Consider the following 24189-nt stretch of genomic DNA (forward strand, 5'->3'; position numbering starts at 1 on the left):
TAGCCCACTATTGTATTTCCAAAAGACTTTGATGAAGTCAAGCATGCGAAGCAGGTAATTTTGAAGACATTTCAACTATTAGGTATTTCCTGTCAAGAAATGTTAATTATTATTTTTTCCCAATCTCTGTCAAGCTACTATTACATGACATTAGAACAAAATTAAAAAAAAAAAATCTCAAAAGAGTAAAGTAAGCAAAGTTGCTACTGAAGTATACTTACCCACAAAGTTCCATGAGCAGAGTCATAATGAAATACAACGTTCACTGGCATACCTGTTAAGTTCTAGGGTCAGTTTTGACTCTCAGGTCAGAAAAATTACAGCTATGTTATTTAGCTCGTGCTTGAATCTTTTGAAAGTGGTCTGTGTCACAGAACAGAAAGAATGTGTATGCAAGCTAAAATGACTACTCTGAGTTTGGAAACAGCTGCCAGGAGATATTGTGGCAATTGAGACAACTAGAACTCAATGGATTTGAATGTATTTTCCTTCTCATTTTATTCAGTCATGCTTCCATGGCTCAGGAATGAAGTGATGCAGAACAGTGTAATCTCTTCTGGACCAGCTAGAGAAATGTTTTTCTTATACAAGTGGACTCTCTTGTTGACCATTAACATCAGCTTTCTGTCTGTTTTGCCTGTGGAACAGCAATCTGGTTCTTGTTAGTATCATAAAATATCATATATTTCCATCTTGTACAGTTTACCAAAACATGTCTAATGCATGTTTGAATACTTTTCAAATGGAACTTTCATCAGCCAGGAAAATTCCCACTTTTTTAATATATAAATTCATAAATCTTTGTTATTATACATATGATTCTCTTCTCTTTGTTAATAAAGAGATAAAAAAACTAGCAAAATAGAACAACAGAAAGACACGATATATTTTATGTCACCCAAGAGACTCGACTAGATTAAAAAAAATCCTAGTAATGGCTATGTTTTAGTAATTTTTATTCAGATAATATCACAATAAAAGATACTTAGAATTTAGTAAGAAAAGAATATCCTCCCCAGAGATACAAATCCTGCATTCTTTCTTTTCCTGTAGTCTCATAATTTTATTAATGTAATGTGATTAAGAATGTTGTTGTAAATCCTGCTAGCCATTAAGAAAAAATACAAAACTTTTATTTAACTTGCAGAGATTGGTTATTACATGGCTCTTGAACCATGATCCTGCTGCACGACCAACCGCTGTGGAGCTGTTAAAAAGTGAACATCTTCCACCACCACAAATGGAGGAGTCTGAACTTCATGAAGTACTCCACCATACCTTAGCCAATGTGGATGGAAAGGCCTACCGGACTATGATGAGTCAGATATTTTCACAGCGCATATCTCCAGCTATAGACTATACCTATGACAGCGATATGCTGAAGGTTTGTATGTGTTTAGGAGATTATTTTTTCCTGTTTTGGATATTGAAAAATGTTTATGAGTAAACTCCAGTCATGTTTTCTATAGTTGCATTACCTCGAAGATTAATCTTACAAATCAGTTCCCATTTAAAGCCACAAATCTGGACTATGGGCTCTTGAATGCCCGCTTCCCATGTGAACCTTACATTCATTCTTCAGTGAAGAAATAAGTGATGTTTCATTGTAGCAGCAGAAGCTTCAGATTTATATGCACACTCTTACTTTTCTACTCTTAGTCTCTATCAAATTAATAGTACTTGCATCTGATTGCCAGCATAATGTTTTTGGTTTTGACTAGTTTCTGCTTTTTAATGGTGGCAATTAAAATAATACTTCTCTATTTCTAAACTATTAAGACTTCCTAAATCTAAAAAATACAAGGTAGCATAGTATAATAATGCTTGCTGTAACAGAAATTATTTATTATTATGAGAGCATTACAATTTATTATAGTGGGAGAAGATAGCAGTATGCTTATTACCTATATGGCATAGAATGTTCATGGCATATGAATTACATATGTACTTTTTATCTGTGATGGTTTCAGGGTAGTTTTTCTATTTGGGCAGCCAAGATACAGCAGCATGTATGTGAGATTGTCAGCCGGATTTTTAAAAGACACGGTGGGTTTATTTACAAAAGTTGTTCATTTCCTTTTTCATGGTTGAATGAATTTAAGAGAATGAAATGATTTTACTACTATCACAAGTTGCAAAGTATGTTGAACGATAGTTGCATATCATTTGAAGTTCTAAAGTTGTGTTTTGCTGTTATTTTGGCTTCTTAGTAATAACTGTCAGCTTCAAATCTGACTGATTTAAATTCTCTGTAGAAAGAACAGTGAAAATGTTAATATGTTGTCTTTTGGAATGTATTTGGTTGTTCTAATTAGCTTGTAGGAAATGCTGCATAAAATCCAGATATGAATGTAGGGAGAGCTCTCCACTGAGAAACCAGACATCCATCTAGCACAGTAACTTCCCTCTGACCATAGCCAGAATGCGGTGGCCTAAGAAAGAGTATAAGAAAAAGACAGGAAGTGTAGAGTGATGGTCTCATTGATACTGCTCTTAACAGTGATTTGCTGCTCAGGAAATTCCTGAGCCGTAACTGACGTCAGGATGCTTAATAGTCTGTGATGATTTTTCTTTCCATGACTTTATCTAATTATTAGTAATAGTATTTGCTTAAAATTGTTTTTTAAGAACGGAAGAAAATTTATTCACATATTGATCCATTTTAAATGTTTTGAATCACACTGTTTTATAGTGGTTTATTAAATTATTTTCTGCAAAAAATGTTTAAAATAGAAATGGGCAGATTTCCTCATATATCATAATCTGATTAAACATGATCAGGATTTGGGAGTACAAAGGAATGAGAAACTGGGAAATAAAAAACCAAACAAGAAGAAGCTACCTCTCTTTCTCTATTTAAAGCTTGTCAGACTTCAGAAAGCATTTGTCAGTCTGCAGTTTAGAAGAGATTGAAATGTTTTCACTAAGCTTCTTGTTTGGAGAAAGACTTGGACTTTGTGTAATTTCTTTTTCTCATTAAATAGTGTCTGTTACCTATAATGTCTGGGACTAGCATTTCCCTATTTTGAGGGCTTTTTTTCCTCTCTGCGCTTAAATGCTGAAAAAAAAATGTTGAAACCCAATTGAAAACATTGGTAAAACTTCTACAGTAAAATAGCTTTTTGGAGATCAGTAGAGAATTTAAAACAGGAAATTATTTTTTCAATGATTAGCGGTATTATAAGGCTCTAATGAGGATTATGTTTATACAGACAGATGGTAGTAAAATGCAGCAAATGCTACTTTTGTCAGAAAATGAATGGTAATTTTGTGAGGTTTCAAAGTGAACCGTAAACACTTAGGGTACCTTTTGAGACATGAGATCCAGCGAACTTGGTCTGTCATGTTGTTGGAATGATACATGTTCTCCATAGCAGTGCCTCTAGACCAAAATAGTACTACTGGTATTCTAAGAGTTTCTCATTTGTTCCTGATGCGTGCCTTGGCGAAAGATAGTGTTTAAATAGGGAGGGCAGGGTCAAGATTCTGTTGTACTGTGGAATTTGCAAGTCTCCTCTGTTTCTGCGAGGGCTTCCTGTGGCTTTCGAGAAGTGTGCAAGACAAAGCATCAGAGGCTGTTTGGTTTGATGGCTTTCTTCAAAAGACTTTCCTCCACCATTTAAAGACATTCAAAATAATGTGTACTGGTTGTGATTATCATGTCAAGTTGTTTAGGAGCTTATAGAAAGGAGATGCTACTTCGGAAATGGGAGGTAATAGTATTTTGCCATCTTTGTATAGGAGCCATCAAGCTGCATACTCCACTGCTAATGCCTAGAAACAAAAAACTGTACGAACATAATGAAGCTTCATATTTCATGGATCACAGTGGGATGCTGGTTATGCTTCCTTATGACCTCAGAGTAAGTAGCATCCTCTCTGCGGACAGTGCTGGCTTTGGAGAATTCTGTGTTGTTTGTTCATGCTTTTGATTCACCAGTCAAGAATTTGGTTTAGGCTTCTATTTATTCTAACTGTTGAAACAGTGGATCTTTCAGTGTCTGTTCCTGTATTCCTTAGTGCTGTCATTCTGTTCTTGGTAGCTGGAGCCCTGACCTCCTAAGGAAGAAAAAGTGCCATGTTATAAATGTGGTAGATGTCACTGCTGCTATTTTTATTTTTTTCTTACACATGTATGAGAAAAAGGACCAAAGACTTAAACAAATACTCCTTTATGTCTTTGTGAACAGCAGAATACCTGCTAATACATTTTAATAGCCTTATTTTGTGATGCATTTTCCGTGCAGCAGGATAATTAATACAGTTATTAGTGTCCATCTCAAACTTCTTCACATAGGAAAATGTTTTTACTATTATTAAAGACTTAGACCAAAGACAGTTAAACTTTTGGCTATGGCAAACATTTTAAGGCATTATTATACATATAAGAGTAGAAGTGTTGCCCCTTCGTAGTAATTCATCTCCAGTTTCAGAGCATAGTCAGAATGATGAATGTTTTGTTTTAACCTTCTCTCTCTCTCTCTCTCTCTCTCTCTCTCTCTTTTTAGATTCCTTTTGCAAGATATGTAGCTAGAAATAACATATCAAACTTGAAAAGGTAAGGGACATAAAGAGATGATATTTTGCATAGCCGCCATGCTTTATGACAGTGAACGCTGAAGGTGCTGATTCATTCTTCGATGTTTTCTTTAGATACTGTATAGAGCGAGTTTTCAGGCCTCGAAAGTTAGACCGCTGTCATCCTAAAGAACTCCTAGAGTGTGCATTTGACATTATTACATCCTCTGGAAATAGCTTTTTGCCTGTAGCAGAAACAATTTATGCCATTTCAGAAATCATTCAAGAGTTTCCAGTGCTACAGGTAGATCCTCTAATGATACTCTTTGGTTAATAACATTTTTAATATTTTTTACTCTTCTTCTATCCTAAGATTTTAATATTTAGTCAATTGTCTTTAAAAAGAATAGTTCCTTTAACCTCAAAAACTACAGAATTTTCTGTTTTCTCTTTGAATCTTTACATTGTTGTTGAAATAATGTCTCTGTTACTTGGGTTTTTTCGTACACTTTGACAGGAAAGAAATTATAGTATTTACTTGAACCATACTGCCTTACTGAAGGCTATACTTCTACACTGTGGGATACCAGAGGATAAACTCAATCAAGTCTACATCATTCTGTATGATGCTGTGGTAAGATACTAGTTATTCAACTAATCTTTGTATTCATCACTGTAAAGTAGGTTATTCTGTGGGGCTGTCTTTAAAAAATATGTAATAGAGTATTGCCAGCTTACCAAGGAACACGTATTGATATACTTAAAGGCTGAATAAATTCAAGGTACAAATATATATTAATAACTTCTGTTTCTTCTGGATTGGGATATTTTAAGATAAAATTTAAATGTGTATTTATGAGAAAATTATTCACTTATATAATAAGAAGTAGTAGGCAAACTAAAATTTTAGAGTTTCTATTTAAATAGAAAATTTAGTGCAACTGTTTCTTAATAGAGTGTGAGTATTTCCACTTCATAAGCAGAGAACATAATTTCATTTGAATGATAGGGGAGTGTGTAAATCTCAACAAAATGCATCTTTTTTATTAATTCTCTTCGATTGTTTTTTAAATCTTTTTTATTAATTTACATGAGCATTTCAGTATTCCTTTGTATTTATTTATTCAGCAGTGCTTTTCAAAAAAGTTGGGTTTTTTGTTGTTGAAGTAACCAAGCCAAATATAACCTCACTATAAGAAATAAGTGGAAGAGGGTTATTTAACATTTTTGTTCTTTCATGATACTATTGCAGTTCATAAAGACAACCATTGTTTATGTTTTAATTCTTCTCAGCAATAGTAGTTTTCTTCTTGTTTGTAACTCAGTTGTTCAAAATATGTGTTTGAATCTGTTCCCTGTGTTGTAGACTGAAAAGCTAACTAAAAGAGAAGTAGAAGCCAAATTCTGTAATCTCTCTCTCCCTTCAAGTAGTGTAAGTAATTTTATTTCAGTTTTAATTTCCCTGTAACTTGGCAAAAAACAGTTGTATTTTTTTTTTTTTTGCTTTAAAATTTACTCAATCACAGGAAGAAAGATAAATTATTGCAATTACTGTCCAAAATAGATCAGTCTCTTTGGAAGTGATGTGACTGTTTAATGACTCTGCTCTCTCTATAAGTCAGTATTGATACATTCAAGTTTTCTCTCTTCTCTTAAATGTGTTTTTCAGACTCTGGAAATAATTAAAGAGTAAATGAAATACTGTGCAATGACATTTAGTAAAACAACTTAGAAAAAATTTAAAATAATTGTCTGCAAATACTGGTTCATGTGCCTAATGAGAGTTGAAGTGGACATCTGGACATAAGATTTTTGCTTGTCTATTCCTTTTCTCAAGTTACTAGGTAAAATCAGGCTGCTAGGTAACAGGAGTGAAAAATGTAGATATTTTACCCACACTGTGTCAAATATTTTTTATTTTTCAGATGTTACCTATTTGGGCACTGTACGTGATGCTGTATATATTTGCTTTTATTTTATTTTTGTTTTCAGCTTTCTCGACTCTACAGATTTATTGAGCAGAAAGGAGAGCCAAGTAATGTATTTCCATTTTTAAACACAATGATAAAACAAAAAACAGGTGTGACTCAGCTCTTGAAGCATGGCATGAAGGATCTAGAGGAAATCATTGGTCTGTTAAAGCAACTTGGAATAAAACTTCAGGTTTGTAAAATATTCTGCTAATAAATAAATTGATTTACAGATGACTAGATCTTGTCATTTTCCAGGAAGCAAATTACTGGTATTTTAGAAGAGAAAAAAACAAACAAACAAATCAAAATGTGTTTTGATGACAAGTAATAGTAATTTTCAGAATAAGGTCTTTTCATGTCCAAAGTCTCTGGCTTAGTTTTCACTTAATTGTTATACATAGGTTTTCAGCCAAGATTGAAGGCATTATCCAGAACATAAAAGATTTTAAAACTTTGAAATAACCTATAAGTATTTTCAAAAATGGGAAAAGGTGATAGTTACTGAGAGTTTTACATACTCTCACACCTTCCCTGAGGCTTGCTATTTGGGTTTTATGCTGTAGTTCTCTTGTGATGCTTTAAGTTCAAAGCATTCTGTCCCAATTATTAATTGCATTTTAAGTTTTTGGCGCTGTCAGTGTTATATGTCGTCTTTACATGAAAATAGTGTTTTTAATGCATAGTGCTAATAGGAAATGAATTACATTTACCAGTGATAATGGTACAAGACACGTACTCATTTATATTTTACAGGTTTCTATAAATCTGGGACTAGTTTACAAAATACAGCAGCACAATGGTATTATCTTTCAGTTTATAGCATACATTAGAAGAAGACAAAGAACTGTGCCTGAAATTCTTGCTGCTGGGGGGAGATATGATCATCTGGTATGTGCTCATGTCTTTTAATGAACTAAAAAAAAAAAAAAACACACAGAAGAATCTTCGTGACATTTTGCAAAGATAACTACATTTGGTTTTTTTGTTTGTTTGCTTGGTTTTTTTTGTCTTTTTCAGATACCACAATTTAGAGGACCACAGACAGTAGGACCAGTTCCTTCAGCTGTTGGAGTCAGCATAGCTATAGATAGAATAACTGCTGCTGTTTCCAGCATGGAGGATTCTGTATGTTTTCAGTGTTTGTTTGTTTGTTTTTTAGTCCTGACATTTCAGTAACCTACTCATAGCTACAAAAAGGAAAAAAAAAATGAGAAGCTCAAACATACAAAATAATGCTAAACTGAAATAGACAGCAAGCATCACTATGACCTGTTTTCATCTGTGTTTCTCTACATAGAATTTTTTTTAATAAAATAAGAATTCAGGGAAGAGAGGGACTTTCAGGTCTTTTAATTTAAACAGTGTATAGTCTAACAGGAAAAAGTCCTATTTCAGACAGAAGAATACCATGCTAAACATTTAGCTAGTAAGTGTTATTTTGCCCCTATCACTTCTCCCCCTATATAAAACGATTGGAGGTGGAAGGGACCTTAAGAAAATATACTGCTCTGTACATCACACAATTTCACTTTGCTGTGGAATGTGTATTTTATTTAAATTTTGCTTTATAAGAAAAAATTAACATAGCTAAGCAAGGCAGGAAGAAAAGAAAGGAAAGGCTAGGATACTTTGCAGCTGAGGTTGTCTGTAAAGATGCCGTATTTGTCAAAGAGCAAGGGTCAGCGAAATGATTACTTTCAAACACACTTAGGAATATGGTGGCTCTAAAAAGAGGTGAATCTAACTCTCTATTTCAGATTGATGCACTTTGAAATATAATAATGTATATCTTCCTTTGTTACATTGATTGCTTTATATTGGGAAAAAGGAGGTCTGGTTGCTAATATTGCCCCCCTTGTTTTTACTTCTATTTCAGGTTTCTGTCAGCTCATGTGACCTTCTGGTTGTAAGTGCTGGTCAGATGTCAATGGGTAGAGCTATCAATATTGTTCAGAAACTCTGGACTGCAGGAATTCCAGCTGAAATAATGTATGACTGGTCCCAGGTACAGCTTCTGTCTATGTATGTGAACTGAAGTAGCTTTTAATAGTGGTTGTAGATATCAGAAGATTATTATTCTGGTTCAGCTTTAAGTATGTCAGCTGGTGACTAACAAAAGAAAAACCACTGAGTCACCTGCTCTGAATCATGTGCTGCGGAAGAGACAGTTTTGAGCCATTCAGTTGCTTGCTGACTTTTTAGTACTCTTTCAGCATAGCATTTTCCACAGTTTTGATTCCTCTGTTACAGATTATTATGCTTTGTCTATGATCTATGGGTTTTCCTCCTTTTGCAGTTTTTAAGGGATGAAGATTTGGGTAGTTTTTGCCTCTATCCTATGCTGCCCTGCAACTGCTGCCACTATGACTACAGGGCTAACCCCAGGACATCCTGTCTATCTAGTGTAGACTTAGCCAGATTTCAATTTTTAACGAGCATCTGGTAGATAAATGTATCCATAATGAAGTTGTACCTCCTGGACTTGTTAATAAAGCATTCCTCACTCAAAAGATGATATACTCAGTGCACCTACTGCATATCAAGTTATTTTAACTGAGGACAGGAGACTTAGTTATGTAAGTGATCATTTTATAATCTGCCAAATTTCTGTTCCATTTTCCCCACCCCATCTTGTCTTAGTCCCAGGAAGAATTACAGGAATATTGCAGATGCTCTGGAATTACATATGTGGCTCTTGTGTCTGATAAAGAAGGAAGTCACGTAAAGGTAAGCGTGGGCCAGGAAGATGTTTGTTGGTGTTTCAGATTTATAATCTGTTGTTCTGCACTTTTTATGATCATAAACATTACATTTTGTATAAAAGATTGATGTAGATAGAATTCAGGTTCAGTTTCAGTTACTAAGTAGTAGAAAATTCTGAAAAAGTCTGCTTCTTGTCTCTCCATTACACTGTTACTCACCAGCCTCCTTAACTAGGAGAAAAAGTCTTCAAGTTAGTGCAAACATTGCTTCACTTTAAGTTATCAGTGTGTTTTTATGTGGAAGAAGTTTTCCATTGTCTCAGATATCTTTGAAACTTTGAAATGAATTGACTCAGCCTTCTTTCCAGTTGACAGCTTTCTACAGTTACAAAACAAATATAACCAAACTGTAAATCTAAAAAAGAAGTGAACAGTTCTAAAATATCCTTGATTCTATATCATTATGAAAAAGATCTGTATTAATTTAATGAAAAAAGTAATCATTTGACAAGATTTGGCACAGCCATGTGATCTAGCCAGTCTGTGTTACTAAAATATTTTCTATTTACTGACAGGTTATTCATTCATTTCTCATTGTAACAGAGAGAACAAATAACTGTCCAGTAACATTATGAACAAGTAGATTTTGATGATGAGAATGAGATGTATCTATGCCTTCCATGAGACTCTTGCAGAGCATTTTTTTTTAATATGGCTTTATCAGAGCAAAACCACCAAAGAGCATGATAACAAGTTGAATGGCATTGTGACTGATAGATCTTCTCCTGATAAAGCTGGAGCAGATAAATTGTTTGAGTGTCTGACTGTAACTAACTGTGGCAAACTGGAAACCAAGCACAACTGCAGAATAATCCCTTAACTAAAAAAAGTCCAAATCTATATATGCTTTTATTAATGTAATACTTACAGCTATAAACTGTTCTCTTCAAAATTAATTATCATATATTAAACACGAATAGCCAAGCAAGTTAAAGTTTTGGAAATGCGTAGGAAATTGGTTGCATAAGCATCTAATTAAATCAAAGATTTAATTGGCAATAATTGCTTGGTAATGATGATAGTTTCTTCCCTTTGACTGCTTCACTTTTAATGGTTTTTTAAATTTGAGACATTTATTCACATGCAGTTTTAAGAATTAGCAATCTAAGAATCACTGAATTACATCATAGGTGAAATCTTTTGAGAAGGAAAGACAGACGGAAAAAAGGATTTTAGAATCTGACTTAGTAGATCACCTGGTCCAGAAGCTGAAAACTAAAATCTGTGATGAAAGATGTAGTAGGTAAGTAGCATAACAAGTGAACATTAGCAGTCAAAATTACAAGTGGTTGCATGCTTTTTTGATTAAATAATTTTAAGAAAAACTCACTTAAACTTTGATTTTATTCCATAAAGGATAAGATTTTGGAAAGTAAAATGATTCAAACTAGTAATTGAAAGCTGCTTTTAACTTGCAGTAATTTAATAATTACTAAATAATTTAATATTACTTTGATGCTTTAGTATTAGCTCATAGAAATCCTTAAAAAGTTGCAGATTGAATTCACATTCAGAGAGAATATTGCTTATACTACTTCCTAGTATATAGGATCTGGATCATTGTTGGAGGACAGGAAGCACAGGAGTTTTTTGTATCCATGGGAAACTTAAGGATTGCTGGGCTATTGGCACTGGATTATTTGTGTAGTCTGCTGGACACGCTAGATGAGGTTCTATAATGCAGTTCTTTTGTATGCTTTCCTACCAGCTCCAGAATAGAAAACCTAATGTGCAGATAAGTGCTGGGAATTTCCATAAATTTCTTCAACTGTTGGAGTAAAATAAGGATACTTGTATGATAATCTGGAACCCAGAGCTATTGCAATATTCTTTCATTATGTAAATTTTTTTCCCTCTCTTTTATTTTTAGAGAAACCTCAGATAATCTTTCAGTACAAAATCAAAAGGGATCATTTTCTAATATTTCAGGTATTTTATCTCTTGTTATAGAAAATACACGTTAATTTTTGCCTCTGTTGAAATATTGTTTGTAAGAAGTATTTGTTGGATCATAATTTTAAATGTATTGCCAAAGTCAAAGGAATAAAATGTTTTCCAGTAGTATATCTGCTTGGAGACACTTTGTTCTGATCTCAAATGTTGTCCTGAGCAATCCAAAACTGAATTTTTCTCCAAACTAATAAAATATAATTGCTCAGAACAACAGATAGAACATTCTCCATTTAAGCATTCATTGCTGCAGTGATTTTGGAGCAAGGGAAAAAAAAGCAAAACATGAACATGTTTTGGTTGGAGAAGTTAAATGTCATCTTGATGAAAAATGATGGTTTGTGATTGTGAGTCTTGAGACTCATGCCCTTTGAACTACTGTTCTGCTCCGATTTTTTTTTCTTCAAGTGAGAATACCTTTATATAGCTAACCACAGATTTGCACTCCTTACTGATAACTGAATTTTGCTTACAAAAAGAATTAAGTAGTTGCTATGTGCATAAAATAAGGTTTGAGGTTTTTGATAATTATCTTTAGAATTGTAATAAATGCTTGTATAGGGTGTTCTCTTGTTTTTGGTTTAAGAAAAACTATTTTTTTCTTTTATAACAGTGGGACAGAGGTTGCCACACTTAACTCAGTTTTTTTCTGTGATTAACTAAAGTGACAACTTTGATTTCAAAAGAAGCAATTGCTGATCTATTTTTTTTCATTGCATCTGCTATTGGACTAAGCATTAATCATTGCCTCTTTCTTTTAATAGCTTTTCTTTTTGATATTAAATATACTGTAGTTCTCTGTAGAATACTTTGTTTCATTTGGAACCTTGTGTTAATTTTAGGGAATACTGATCTAAAATACCAAATTTTTTATTGCTCTCAAAGTCATAAATTGGGAATCTATTTGCAGATGTTCCACTATCCTATCTACTTGACTGACTTTGTTTCTTTAGTGACCTTTGGACCCTATGCTATATAGTTCTTAGATGATTAATATTTGTGAATTTCCTGCTTCTTGTTATTTCTTGTATGAACACAGAATGTATTCCAAAACTATATGTTTGCATCTTAGGTGTGTCTGACTCTCATGGAACTCTTATAGTGCCTAATGTTAGTGTTATAGCTCCTGAAAAATTATCTGCCAGTGCCAGGCGTCGTCAAGAAATTCAGGTACATGTGCACACAAATCAAATAAGTATTAAGAATTATTCCTGAGAAGTTAAGGAATGTTGGAATTCACATTTTCCATAGCACATAAATTACTTGTTTACATTCTGTTTATTCTTTATTCATAAAAGAGACTGGGAACAACACAGAGGGTGGAAGGTGAGGAAATTTTTTTTTTTAATGTTTAGGATCTTGGGGATTACCTGTAACATTGTTGTGGCACAGCTGTCATTATGGAAATTTCACTGTAAGGTGGACAGTGGTTCTAGAATTTCCTACTTCTTGTAAACCTACTTCTTGCAGCTGTTTCTGTAAGATGCTATGTTTGCAGGATTATAGTTTGCTCTGAAAAAAGCATTACAAGGCATGAGGCACATACTTTGAAATTGCCCTCAGATTAGTCATCTTCCTTTAGCTAGAGACAATTCAACATATCCAGTGTATCACATTCCTCTGAAAACTAATCTAATGCACATAAATAGAAATGCGGTTTTGATCTACGTATGCAAGAATTCACAACATAACATGCAGTTCTGACTTTCTGCTTTAGTATAGTACCATATTGTCAAATCTTTCCTATTGCAGCAAGGGTGGTTCAGCCACACTCGCCTTGCTGTCAATTCATCAAGGATTATTATGGATTTGTTACCAAAAGTTATGTTAAATGTAAATTTTAGCTTAAATAAGATCAAATCTATATGTTGTGTTAGAAGCAGCCTCTTCTTTTTCTCATAATCTGTCAAATAGAAAATAAATGTTCCCAACCTGTGTCACAGAAGCAGTATGCATTTTAATTTTGCCCATCTTTTGTTGGCAGATACAAACAAGACTTCAGACATTCATTTCTAGCCTGCAGCAGAAAACAAGCGAGATTGAGATTTTAGCAGTAAGTATTTTGCAGAAGCATGCATTACTTTCAAACCCATAATTGAATTGGGTGATGCAATTGCTATTTGGGAACAAATTACTTCCATTAGTCTTACTTCAGAGATAGCAAACATAACCAAAAGACAGGCTAAAATAAAGACCCACATCATGTTTGTTTGATGCTTGAAAAATATTTCCTATTATGGGTATTAAGGAGTTGCACGGAATAAAATACTTGTTAAACAAGTGTTTAGTTGTAAAATTTTAAGCTATACTTATCCCAGCTACATTGGTAGAAAATTTAGTAAATTGTTCCTCCTAGATGTGCTATTACATTTAAACCAACGTGGCTTTTGTGTATAACTTTTAGCCTTTGCTGGTCATATCACAAAGGACTTTAAAATGGTACATGCTTTTCAAAGAACAAACATGTTTGCCTATTTGTAGCTTTCTCTAAAGAAATCTTTCATGAACAGCTTGGCAAACTGGCATATTCTCAGTTCTGTCAGTATGGGTTCCTCTGTGGAAATCAGAATTTCTGACTCCCTTTTTATACAGATAATCTCAAGTTGGAAAATTGACAACAGGAATAAGAACTGTTAAATATGTGATTCTTTTATATTATTTTTTCAGATAGATCTGCCAAAAGAAACTGTGATACACTTCTTATCATTAGAGGTAAGCAGTTAAGTATTGTCTTTGAAACTCTAACTGAAACCCTAATTGAACAACAGATTTTAAGTTTCGACCTGAATGGAGTTGAATGTAAAGATCACCCAAAATATTCTTTCCTTCCTGGCCTAAGGAGTTTGTATTGGGCTTTAAAACTCCAAAGCCTTTTTTAGCCAAAGGGCTTGAATGAGGCTAGAAAAATCATTTTGCCGAATACACAGATACCATCAGGAGGTCTTAATCCAAAGCTTGAGGTTTCTCTTAAGAATAACTAAATTAAATTAAATCTTACTGCTCCCTCTCAGAAACCAGTAAGCTTTGATATGCAGGTTTAACAAAAGCTTTCTTGGAGCTATTAATGAAGGAGGACCCAAAATACAGAGGCAATTGTTTTGAGTACAGTAGCTGAACAATCTCTTAGTGAGACCATGGTAAATAGAGGATATATGAGTACTCTGCTGACCACTTTAACAACTCAGAAATCTCTTGATTAGAAAAAACAAAAAGTTCTTTTCCCTCCTGCAATGAGAGCAATGGCTTTAAAGTCAGAAGATCTCATTAGAGAGGACGACTCCTCCAAAAAACCCTGACATCTGGCCTGGAGGTGGATCTGGTATTCACATTCATGTTTTATGTCTACTGCTCTGAAGCAGTGCTTGGCTAGTAATACAGACCTCAGTGAAAATACAGTATTTTCAAAATACGTAGTTGATCCGGTCTATCCAAACAGTAGAGGCATTTTATCACATTTTACTTCAAAAAATGGAACACACAATCGGCCTGGTCATCTTGCCTAATTCACTTCTGACTGTCATTATACTAAAGTTCGTACATACTTTTTCTTTTCTAAACTGTGTAAAGATCATTAACAAGTCTCATTCTTAATGTATTTTCTGAAAACAACCCAAATTGCAAGTGTTGTTTATATGAATTTTGTTTAAAACAACCTATCTTTTTGATAGGCTGTTTGTTTAAGTTGGGGCATTGACATTACATAATGTTCAGAAGAGTGAATCCTATCTGAAAAAATGTTTATTTCAGAAGAGAATATAATACTGTATCAATATTCCTTGTGAAATTGTTTTCCTTAGTTTGATGGAGATAGACAAACCTTTGATGCTACTGTGAGACAAGTGATTTCACGATGGCCAAAACAGCGATCCTCTTACCTACAAGCAATTTGTGATGAAATTTACAGTATCAAAATGGAAAAGAGGTAGATTTGTTAAGCTATTCTAGATATGTAAAACTTCCTAATTATTTTTGCATTTGAACTTTAGTAAATTAATTGCTCTTAATTTGTATTCCCCTAACTCCTGCCAGTAAGGGAGGAAAGAAAAAACAGTAAGGAAATGTGTCTTTAAGTACTGTTTTCCCCTACCATGAAACAGAAGTCTACATTTTTGGAAATCTTCTCAAGAGATTTTGAAATGTATTCTATTTTATTATCTCATTTGCTGCTTTGTTCATAAAACTGAACAGCAGACAGTTGTGTGCAGTTTACATTCATGTGTACTGCCATATACATTTGTGTATACTACTACTAGATGATAATCTTGTTTTCTCAAAGGACTGACTCAGCTTGACTTTCAAAATTTGAGCACTTTTAGTTCCTTCTAACTTGTGGGATGCTATGGAATCTGACACAGTCAATAGACTGCCAACTTTAAGTGAATACGGCGTACGCTCTTCCTGCACATACAGTAAAGCCTGTTTCTCAGTACAAAAAACATTGAACTCTTAACCTCCTTGTCAGATTCTGGCAAGGCTGAAACACTCTTGTCTAGGCACATCCAGTTTTAAGCCTCAAATTTTAAACTTGTATGTACTAGGACAGTTAAATGAGACTTGGTATTTTTATCCTATGATGAGTTTCATTTATTCGTTTTCTTAAACTTCTGTTCAGTTTGAAAGTACTACTAAGTAACCTTTAAATAAGACTAAAAATTGACTTGATTCTTTCCAAGAGGATGCAACAAAATTACTTCATGTTTAATGTTTACTAAGGCAAATAAATATCAAAACACTTTTCTGTAGCTTGCAGGGCTTTGAGCAAGAGACTCTTAATATGCTGGCCGAGAATGTTACACATTCCTGATGAAGTTTTCCTGTTTCGTGCTCCCCTACAAAGCATTGCTTAGCCATAGCCTACAGATCACTGATTAAAAGCTGAATGGGCTAGATAAATGAAAAGAGAATAAAGGGGGAATTCACAGGGACGATCAAAACTAAAGTTACCACTTTTCTACTGATTCTTTGCTGTTGTCAAGCTTATTGCCAAGATTTGCCACATTTTGTTCTAGTAGCTTTTGAATGTGTAGTTCCAAAGTTAAAAATCCTCTCTTTTTCCTTCCCCCTGCAGGGTTCCTGCACTTATCCTGTACAGTTACCGAGATGAATACAAGGTTTTGTTTTAGTGCTTCAAGCATCCTTTTAAAAGATGCTTCCACTAACGGACAACAAGTGTTTTTGCATAAAAATTTCAGAAAGCTGTTAAAATGCCTTTTTTACATGTCCAACTTGAATTTCATGTGTAATATAAAATTGTAAATGTATTCAAAAAAAGTGGAAATAAATGTTTTATAGTCATTTAAGGAGCAAAGTCTGACAACAGCCAGCACTATGTGATACCATGTAATTCTTGTCCCCTTATTATGCAAAAGGCAAACTACCAGCTGTGCAGGTGTGAAACTTTTCTTACAACATATTTTCAGAATGCCTGTCATGTCAATGTTGCAACAGTAGTACTGAAATGATAAGCTCTGTTCAAGGATTAGTGAGGATGTATTAACTTCAGCTCTAAAAGACCGCTTTAAGCAGCTTCTTTGAAGGCGGCCTTCATGCAAAATAGATGGTTTGGTTAGTGAATGCTTCTTGAAATACACATTACAAGACTTTTTTAAACTACTATTTAATCTTAAATCTCTATATAAAAAAATAGGTCTAAGATTTTAAGTTACTTGCAAGTTATTGCCTATGCTTGTCGTGCCTGCAATTTTATATTCAAATCAAGCAGCTGCCTCCTGGGAGATAAAGACAGGCCTGATTCAGAAAAAGCTTGTTTCAGACTTGGAAGACCTGAGTCTAGGGATTTAAAGAAAAAATAGCAACCTACAGGTGCTCAGAAGCATGACAATTTTTGAGTTAGCTTTCATCATGAGGGTTGACAGATTAAGTTTTTATTTCAAGACAGACATAGAAATGATGAGGAAGTTAAGAGTTTCCCTGTCGAGACTTTTTAGATTTATCTATATGGCTGTATATAGTTAAAGCTATACCCGGTAGTAACAGGCGTGTCAGGAAAAAAAAGAAGTTAAGCAAATCTAAAGATGAACTATAGCAGCCTTAGTTAACTCTGTATTTTACATCAAATTAGTTACAGTACAGGAGTGAATGTGCAGAAAAGATATGGATTTCCAGAAGCATACAGGTGTTTATGTTCTTTCCTCTCTCAACTGTTAACCTACTTTGCTCCTCCTTTTTCTTCATTCTCTGACTTACCTAAATGATTGTCTTCAGCACTGCAGGCTCACTGCATTATCAAATACCTCCTATGTTTTCAGCCTTTTTCTTGCAGTGAATGGGAGGGCAAAGTTGAAATATGTGAAGTATCAGCTCTACAGACAAACCCCAAACTTCTTATAACTAACTGCAAAAATTGTAACAGCAACGCTCAGAGTAGCATCAAGAGCGAGTCAGTCCCGTATGCCCAGGTAACTGTCATTCCTAGCTGTTCGCTGAGGCAAGTAACATCAGTCATTACAACCACATCCATTTCTCATTGTGTTTAATAGGAACAATTATTAAATATTCAGCTTTTACATCTGCTTCTATGAAGACGCTACTACTTTAAGATGTGAAGTATGGGGAAATCAGATCCCTGAATATGTTGAAGGATGAAGCTTTTTTTTTAAAAAAAAAAAGTTCTGTTGACATGAGCAGTTTTAAGCATGTCTAAATGGAACATGGTGCAGAGTCCTGCCCTCCCCCAACCCACGCTACACTCAGCAGAGCTCTTATCAGCATGGAGTAAAGACACAGCTGATTAGCTCTGTGAGAGCTCAGGCACCATACTACCTTATGGATATCTGCACTGCATCATGTAGACATGTGCCTCAAAGTAAGATATAAACAGGAAAGCTGCTGTTCCTGATAATATGTTGGCACCCACTCTCCCTGGTATTACTGAGGCTTATCTATAAAATTGGGCAACTGTCACTGAGACTCCAATTTTAGCGTCACTTTGCTCATGTTATCGTGCATTTCTCTTCACCCTGTATTACTCCCCAAATGGGTTTTACACTGCCTATTTGTATAATACAAAACAAACAGCAGTGTAAGTACAAAACTAGTTGGCAGTTGAGTGTAAAGCTATTTCAGTATAACCCTGTAAATAAATACTCCTGCCATACAGCAATCCACAGAAAGCACTTTTGGCTTTCAGTTTAAACACAAGTACTGATCACATCCCAGTATCCTGCTGGAAGGAAAGCCAAAGACAAGTAACTCAAAAGGAAATGGACTTTGCTTTGAGCAAGGGTCTGGTCTGTTAAAGTGATAGTAGGTCACTGTTCCATCACTGCGTTGCTTTACTCTTCTTGTTTTTGCTTTTCTTGTCTTTCTTCTTCAAGCCATCCATGTTAGCTCTCAGCAAATTTGAGTATGCCTGAAAGAACAGTTGAATCATTGAAAGAACACACACTTGTGTGACAATACACTAGATGTAACTTACTACTCACAGATACGTTTCTGCATTCTCTCAATTCTCAGTTATAGAATCATGCTCTTGTGCAAAAAGTTAGCTAACATACAACAGTTTTTTTTTTTTTTTTTTTTTTTTTTTTACACAAGTGCAGACAGAGAGTCTTAAGATGAATCTGTATGCCACCTTAGTACTGAATCAACCCATTCACAGCTAGCGGGAAAGATAACAGATCACAGCTATCCAGTGCTTCCTACTGACTACTCCTCCCCACTACCTACAAAAAAGGAAGATAAAAGGCATACAAAACTTACCATCTGGAATTTATTTACTTCCTTTGAGCTCACCTACAAAAGCAATACTGGAGGTTAATCAAGAAAAAAATTGGCATATATTATAAACTAAATATCAATACACATTTACTCATCAGTGACCATCTAGTCTCTTCAGCAGCAGCTGGACCAACTCACCACATTCAGTGCTAGGTAGGTTGAACTGACATGTCAGAGGCCTTCACTAATTTAGAAAATCAAAACCACTCCTCACTAAATGAGCAAAATCCTCTAGAATTCTCCCCCAGAATTCATGTTTTTTCAAATGGAGAAAAGCTGGAAAAATATTCTAAGGAAGGTTTTGTTTCACTGCAGGGCCATATCTACATTTTTTGTGGAGATGCAAGCACAGGGGTAACATACTATAGACTATTTTCTCTCCACTCCTTCTCAAAGTAGTATTTTCATTAGTTCTCCTCTGTGATGGAATCTCCAAAAAATCAATTACAACCTTTCCTCATCTCTCATTTAAAGTGAACACATCAGATTTTCTAAAGTTAAGATTTTCTGAAATACAAATATCTCTGTAAAAAAGCAATTCAGGTATGCTAGGTGGAACTAAGACTTAGACGAGTCTACCCCATTTACGCACACTCTTAGCAGGAAACATGGACCCATTTTCTCTTGTTTCAGTCTGGGAACATACAATTATTTCCTGGGTCGTAACAACCTTTAGCCAACCATCTAGGCCGACAGGAAGGAGCAGGGATGGGGTGTCACACAGATAGGGTAGACAACGAAACACAAGTTGGGTTGGGGGAGCCTCCAATGGGTGCATGCAGCTGTGGATGTGTGTTTGGGACATGGCTATGGGGGACCCCTGTACACCCTTCCTGGGAAACCTGCAGGCATGACCACCTCTTTAAAATGCCTGTACACCAATGCACGCAGCATGGGGAACAAACAGGAGGAGCTGGAGATCTGTGTGCGATTGCAGGACCATGATCTCATCGCAGTCATGGAGACATGGTGGGATAGCTCACATGACTGGAATGCTGCCATGGATGGCTATGTGCTTTATAGGAAAGACAGGCCAGGAAGGCGAGGTGGTGGAGTTGCTCTTTATGTTAGAGAGCAACTGGAATGCGAGCTCTGCCTATGGCGGGAGGAGGAGGAGGCAGTTAAGAGCTTATGGGTGAAGATCAAAGGGCAGGCCAACATGGGGGACACTGCTGTGGGTGTCTACTACAGGCCACCCGACCAGGAAGAGAAAGTTGGTGAGGCCTTCTATAGACAGCTGGAGGTAGCCTCACGATCACAGGCCCTGGTTCTCATGGGGAACTTCAGCCACCCTGACATCTGCTGGAAGGACTACACAGCAAGGCACAAACAGTCCAGGAGGCTCCTGCAAGGCATTGATGATAACTTCTTGTCACAGATGGTGGAGGAGCCTACGAGGAAGGGTGTCCTGCTAGATCTTGTCCTTACTAACAGAGAGGGACTGGTTAGAGATGTGAAGGTTGGGGGCAGCCTGGCCTGCAGTGACCACGAGATGGTGGAGTTCAGGATCTGGCAGGAAAGAAGTAAGGCAACATGCAGGATTGCAACCCTGGAGTTCAGGAGAGCAGACTTCGGGCTCTTCAGAGACCGAATTGGTGGTGTCTCATGCATCAAGGCCCTAGAAGGAAGTGGAGTCCAGGAGAGCTGGCTAGTATTCAAACACCACTTCCTCCAAGCTCAAGAGCGGTGCATCCCTATGAGTAAGAAGTGCAGCAAAAGGGGCAGGAGACCTGCACAGGTGAGCAAGGAGCTCTTGGCCAAATTCAGACAGAAGAAGAAAATACACAGAGTGTGGAAGAGGGGACAGGCTACTTGGGAGAATTACAGGAATGCAGCCAGAGTAGGTAGAGATGCTGCGAGGAAGGCTAAGGCCCAGCTGGAATTGAGTCTGGCAAGGGATGTCAAGGACAACAGGAAGGGCTTCTTCAAATACATCAGCAGCAAGAGGAAGACTCGGGAAAATGCGGGCCCGCTACTGAATGGGGCAGGGGCCCTGGTGACAAGGGATACAGAGAAGGCAGAATTATTGAATGCCTTTTTTGCTTCAGTCTTCACTGCTAAGGGCAGTCCTCAGGAATCCCATAACCTGGACATGAGGGAGAAAGTCTGGAGAAGGGAAGACTTTCCTTTGGTTGAGGAGGAAAGGATTAGAGACCTTCTGGGCAGCCTAGACATCCACAAATCCATGGGCCCGGATGGGATGCACCCATGGGTACTGAGGGAGCTGGTGGATGTTGTTGCCAGGCCGCTCTCCATCATCTTTGAAAGGTCCTGCAGAACTGGAGAGGTGCCTGAGAACTGGAAGAAAGCCAGTGTCACTCCAGCCTTCAAAAAGGGCAAGAAGCAGGACCCAGGCAACTATAGGCCCATCAGCCTCACCTCCATCCCTGGAAAGGTGATGGAACAGCTCATCCTGGATGTCATCTTGAGTACTGTGTTCAGTTCTGGGCTCCCCACTACAAGAGAGACATGGAGCTACTGGAGAGAGTCCAGCACAGGGCTACGAAGATGGTCAGAGGGCTGTAGCACCTGCCCTATGAGGAATGGCTGCGAGAGCTGGGCCTCTTCAGCCTGGGGGAGAGAAGACTGAGGGGGGATCTTAACAATGTGTACAAGTACCTGAAGGGAGGGTGTCAAGGGGACATGGACAAACTCTTTTCATTTGTCCCGTGTGACAGGACAAGAGGCAATGGGCAGAAATTGAAGCACAGGAAGTTCTGCCTGACCGTGAGGGGGAATTTCTTCCCTGTGAGAGTGACGGAGCACTGGACCAGGCTGCCCAGAGAGGTTGTGGAGTCTCCTTCTCTAGAGATCTTCAAGGCCTGTCTGGATGCAACCCTGTCTACCATGCTGTAGGTGACCCTGCTGAGTGGGGAGGTTGGACTAGATGATCTCCAGAGGTCTCTTCCAACCTTGCTGATTCTATGATTCTATGAAGCTACCTGTGTCACCTGAAGCTGGCCTGTACCTTTCTTCTCCTTGGAGTCACACCACCTGTCTTGTGTCCTTTCCCTATGTCATCCCTCTTTCTCAAAGCAGTTTCCCCCATCCCTCCAGAGAATTTCACCCAGAACATGGCAGCCAAGATTGCTGACAACAGGCACAGTCCCTTTCTGCTGTCCAGCAATACCATTCTGAAACAAAATCCAGTATACATACAGAGTGAATAATCAGTTACACCACCTGTAACAACTTCAGTTGCACCATCTATAACAACTGAGGTGAAGTATAAGCATAAGACATTAGCAATTTTAACCCTTTGGCATCCAAGTTTCAGCTGTGTTTAGCTATCATACAATTTCTTCATAGTATTAAGAAGTTAATTTGCATAAAAGTTAGATCAAAAGACATTTCACTTACAATATGGGACATTACATCAGAGCAAAGCAGGGCTGCTAATCATTCTGATCTGAAGCTGTCACTTACCACTGTACTAATTTTCTTCTTTCCATCAGTTGCTCTTAGAAGACACTTATTGTCTGCTGGTTCAAAACTTTCTACATGGCCTTTACGTGGGACTGGTTTTGTTCGACCGTCATCTGTATAGAAAGAAAAAAAAACGTCAGCTCACATTTCTCTAAAATCACTGGGCACCTCCTGACTGAGATGTTAAAAATAACTCTTGAGATTTGTAAAACCCCTAGAATCTAAGAACATCTAAGGTGACACTGCTGCCACATTGTTCCACAAGTCTCTTTCCCTGTGGCCCCAGCAACACCTGCTTCATAAACCAGATCTGCCCCCAAAATACCCCACTGAACAATATAAATCCTTACAACACAGATAAACTGTAGAAATCGCTTGTTTCTGCAGTACTGTTTTACATGCACTTCAAACTGCAGCCTATGATGCTTGACTTTTCATGTATGGTGAGCTATCCAGAACTTCCCTAAGAAACATAAGCAAATGAAAGCAATACTGTACTTCTCTTTCAGAATTCTGAAGATGAACATATTCAATTACTGTTTTAATAATCTGAAAGTCTCCATATTGCCTGACAATTGAAAATACAACCTTATTTTATGATCATTAATGCTGCAACTAATTTGACTATTTTGCCAATACACTTTTGTTTTTAGATACTCCAACTTAAGACTACCTATCTTTTTTAATAAAGATATTTGCAACGCCAAAAATTCAATTTAAAGCAATATCGCTTTAACCTGATAGGAAACTTAAAACTTACATTTCTTCAGTGTTATGAAAACACTGCCCGAAGTTCTGCACTTCTGAAAGAGTCTTGTAAGCTCTGTGAGGAACTGCAAGAAAAAGAGACCCCATCCTTGGCTGAAGGCCACCGCACAAGCTGTTAATTCTGCTCGCTGCAGAGCACAGTAACTGCTGCGCGTTGCCTCGTTCCGATGGCGCTGTTACCACAAAGCAAGTCGCTCTGTATCACCCGGGAGTCAGCACTGACCAGGAGAAGGAGAACCGACACGTCTCCCCACACGGAAAAGCCAGCGATGCGCTGCCAGCCAGGGGCGGCCGCCCCGAGCTGCAGGCGATGGAAAAGGAGGTTTAACCCACCCCCCGGCCCTGCCACAGCCGCCGTGTTTCTGCTCCCCCCTCCCCCGGCACCGCCACGACGGGCCCCTCCGCCGCCGCCGCTCCCGCGCCGCCGGGCCGGGCCGGGCCGGGCCGGGCCTAGCGCACGCCGCGGAGCGCCGCGCACCCCGGCACGCCTCAGCCCGCGCGGCGGCCTCCCGAGCGCCGCCGGGGGCCGGCCGCGGGCGGGCCGGGCGCCCCGCGGGCCCGCAGCGGCCCATCGCCCCGCGGGCGCTCGCCCACCTGCTCGCTCTCCAGCAGCACCATCGCGCCGCGCCACGCCGCGCCGCGCCGCCCGCCCGGAAACGCCGCGCGCACGCGCGCCGCCGCTCGCGCCGCGGGGGAGGCGGGGGCCGCCGCCCCCCCGGGGGGCGGGGCGCCCCCGAGGCTCCGCCCCGGAGAGCGGGAGCGCCACGTCAGCGGCCGGCGGCCCCGCCCCTAGCGCAGGCCGCGCGCGGCGGGCGGCCGTTGGCGCCGTTGGCGCCGTGCGCGGCCCCCTGCCGTGCCCTGGCGCGGAGCGCGGGGGCCGTGAGGCGAGGTCGCCGCCCCTGAGCGGCTGCTTGACGGGCACAGAGAGGGGCACTGGAGCGGAAAGGCCGTTCGCGCTCCCATGTGTCTCCACTGAAGCTTTAATCGCCGTGAAGCTGGCGTGTGATAGCACCTCAGTGCACTGTTCCACTCCTGTGTGTGGGGCTGGCAAA

The 24189-nt window shown here is 38.1% G+C and overlaps 2 protein-coding genes across 3 annotated transcripts in view; one reads left to right on the forward strand and one right to left on the reverse strand.

The window, feature by feature from the left end:
• Nucleotides 1–16847, forward strand: part of EIF2AK4 (eukaryotic translation initiation factor 2 alpha kinase 4) — a 36858-nt gene extending 20011 nt beyond the window's left edge. The window contains exons 20-39 of one of the 2 annotated variants that reach the window (XM_062578094.1): nucleotides 4–54; nucleotides 1148–1384; nucleotides 1971–2046; nucleotides 3742–3863; nucleotides 4509–4558; nucleotides 4654–4822; nucleotides 5036–5152; nucleotides 5885–5950; nucleotides 6511–6681; nucleotides 7245–7379; nucleotides 7509–7616; nucleotides 8368–8496; nucleotides 9132–9218; nucleotides 10384–10496; nucleotides 11124–11182; nucleotides 12276–12373; nucleotides 13188–13256; nucleotides 13871–13915; nucleotides 15001–15125; nucleotides 16272–16847. In XM_062578094.1, coding sequence (XP_062434078.1) covers nucleotides 4–54; nucleotides 1148–1384; nucleotides 1971–2046; nucleotides 3742–3863; nucleotides 4509–4558; nucleotides 4654–4822; nucleotides 5036–5152; nucleotides 5885–5950; nucleotides 6511–6681; nucleotides 7245–7379; nucleotides 7509–7616; nucleotides 8368–8496; nucleotides 9132–9218; nucleotides 10384–10496; nucleotides 11124–11182; nucleotides 12276–12373; nucleotides 13188–13256; nucleotides 13871–13915; nucleotides 15001–15125; nucleotides 16272–16326 — 2082 coding nt within the window. In that variant the 3' untranslated portion in view covers nucleotides 16327–16847. The remainder of the gene's footprint in view (nucleotides 1–3; nucleotides 55–1147; nucleotides 1385–1970; nucleotides 2047–3741; nucleotides 3864–4508; nucleotides 4559–4653; nucleotides 4823–5035; nucleotides 5153–5884; nucleotides 5951–6510; nucleotides 6682–7244; nucleotides 7380–7508; nucleotides 7617–8367; nucleotides 8497–9131; nucleotides 9219–10383; nucleotides 10497–11123; nucleotides 11183–12275; nucleotides 12374–13187; nucleotides 13257–13870; nucleotides 13916–15000; nucleotides 15126–16271) is intronic. The other variant, XM_062578095.1, reaches the window with a different exon arrangement.
• An 832-nt stretch (nucleotides 16848–17679) lies between these two features.
• SRP14 (signal recognition particle 14) lies at nucleotides 17680–23796 on the reverse strand. The gene is made up of 5 exons (XM_062578096.1): nucleotides 23732–23796; nucleotides 23130–23202; nucleotides 22370–22482; nucleotides 18926–18958; nucleotides 17680–18575 (listed from the first exon to the last, which is right to left on the reverse strand). Exons 1-5 carry the CDS (start codon nucleotides 23753–23755, stop codon nucleotides 18486–18488), a joined length of 333 nt encoding a protein of 110 aa, XP_062434080.1. The 5' UTR covers nucleotides 23756–23796; the 3' UTR covers nucleotides 17680–18485.
• Between the last annotated feature and the right edge of the window lie 393 nt (nucleotides 23797–24189).

Source organism: Rhea pennata, chromosome 5 (assembly GCF_028389875.1).
Source record: "Rhea pennata isolate bPtePen1 chromosome 5, bPtePen1.pri, whole genome shotgun sequence".
Lineage (NCBI taxonomy): Eukaryota > Metazoa > Chordata > Aves > Rheiformes > Rheidae > Rhea > Rhea pennata.

Bases quoted from the DNA above. Each gene is read 5' to 3' on its own strand.
- SRP14 (XM_062578096.1), bottom strand. From the start codon at position 23,755: ATGGTGCTGCTGGAGAGCGAGCAG. The intron at 23,203-23,731 runs GTGGGCGAGCGC...TTTTTCTTGCAG, and splicing joins TGCTGCTGGAGAGCGAGCAG to TTCCTCACAGAGCTTACAAG. The intron at 18,576-18,925 runs GTAAGTTTTGTA...CTGTTCTTTCAG, and splicing joins AAGTAAATAAATTCCAGATG to GCATACTCAAATTTGCTGAG.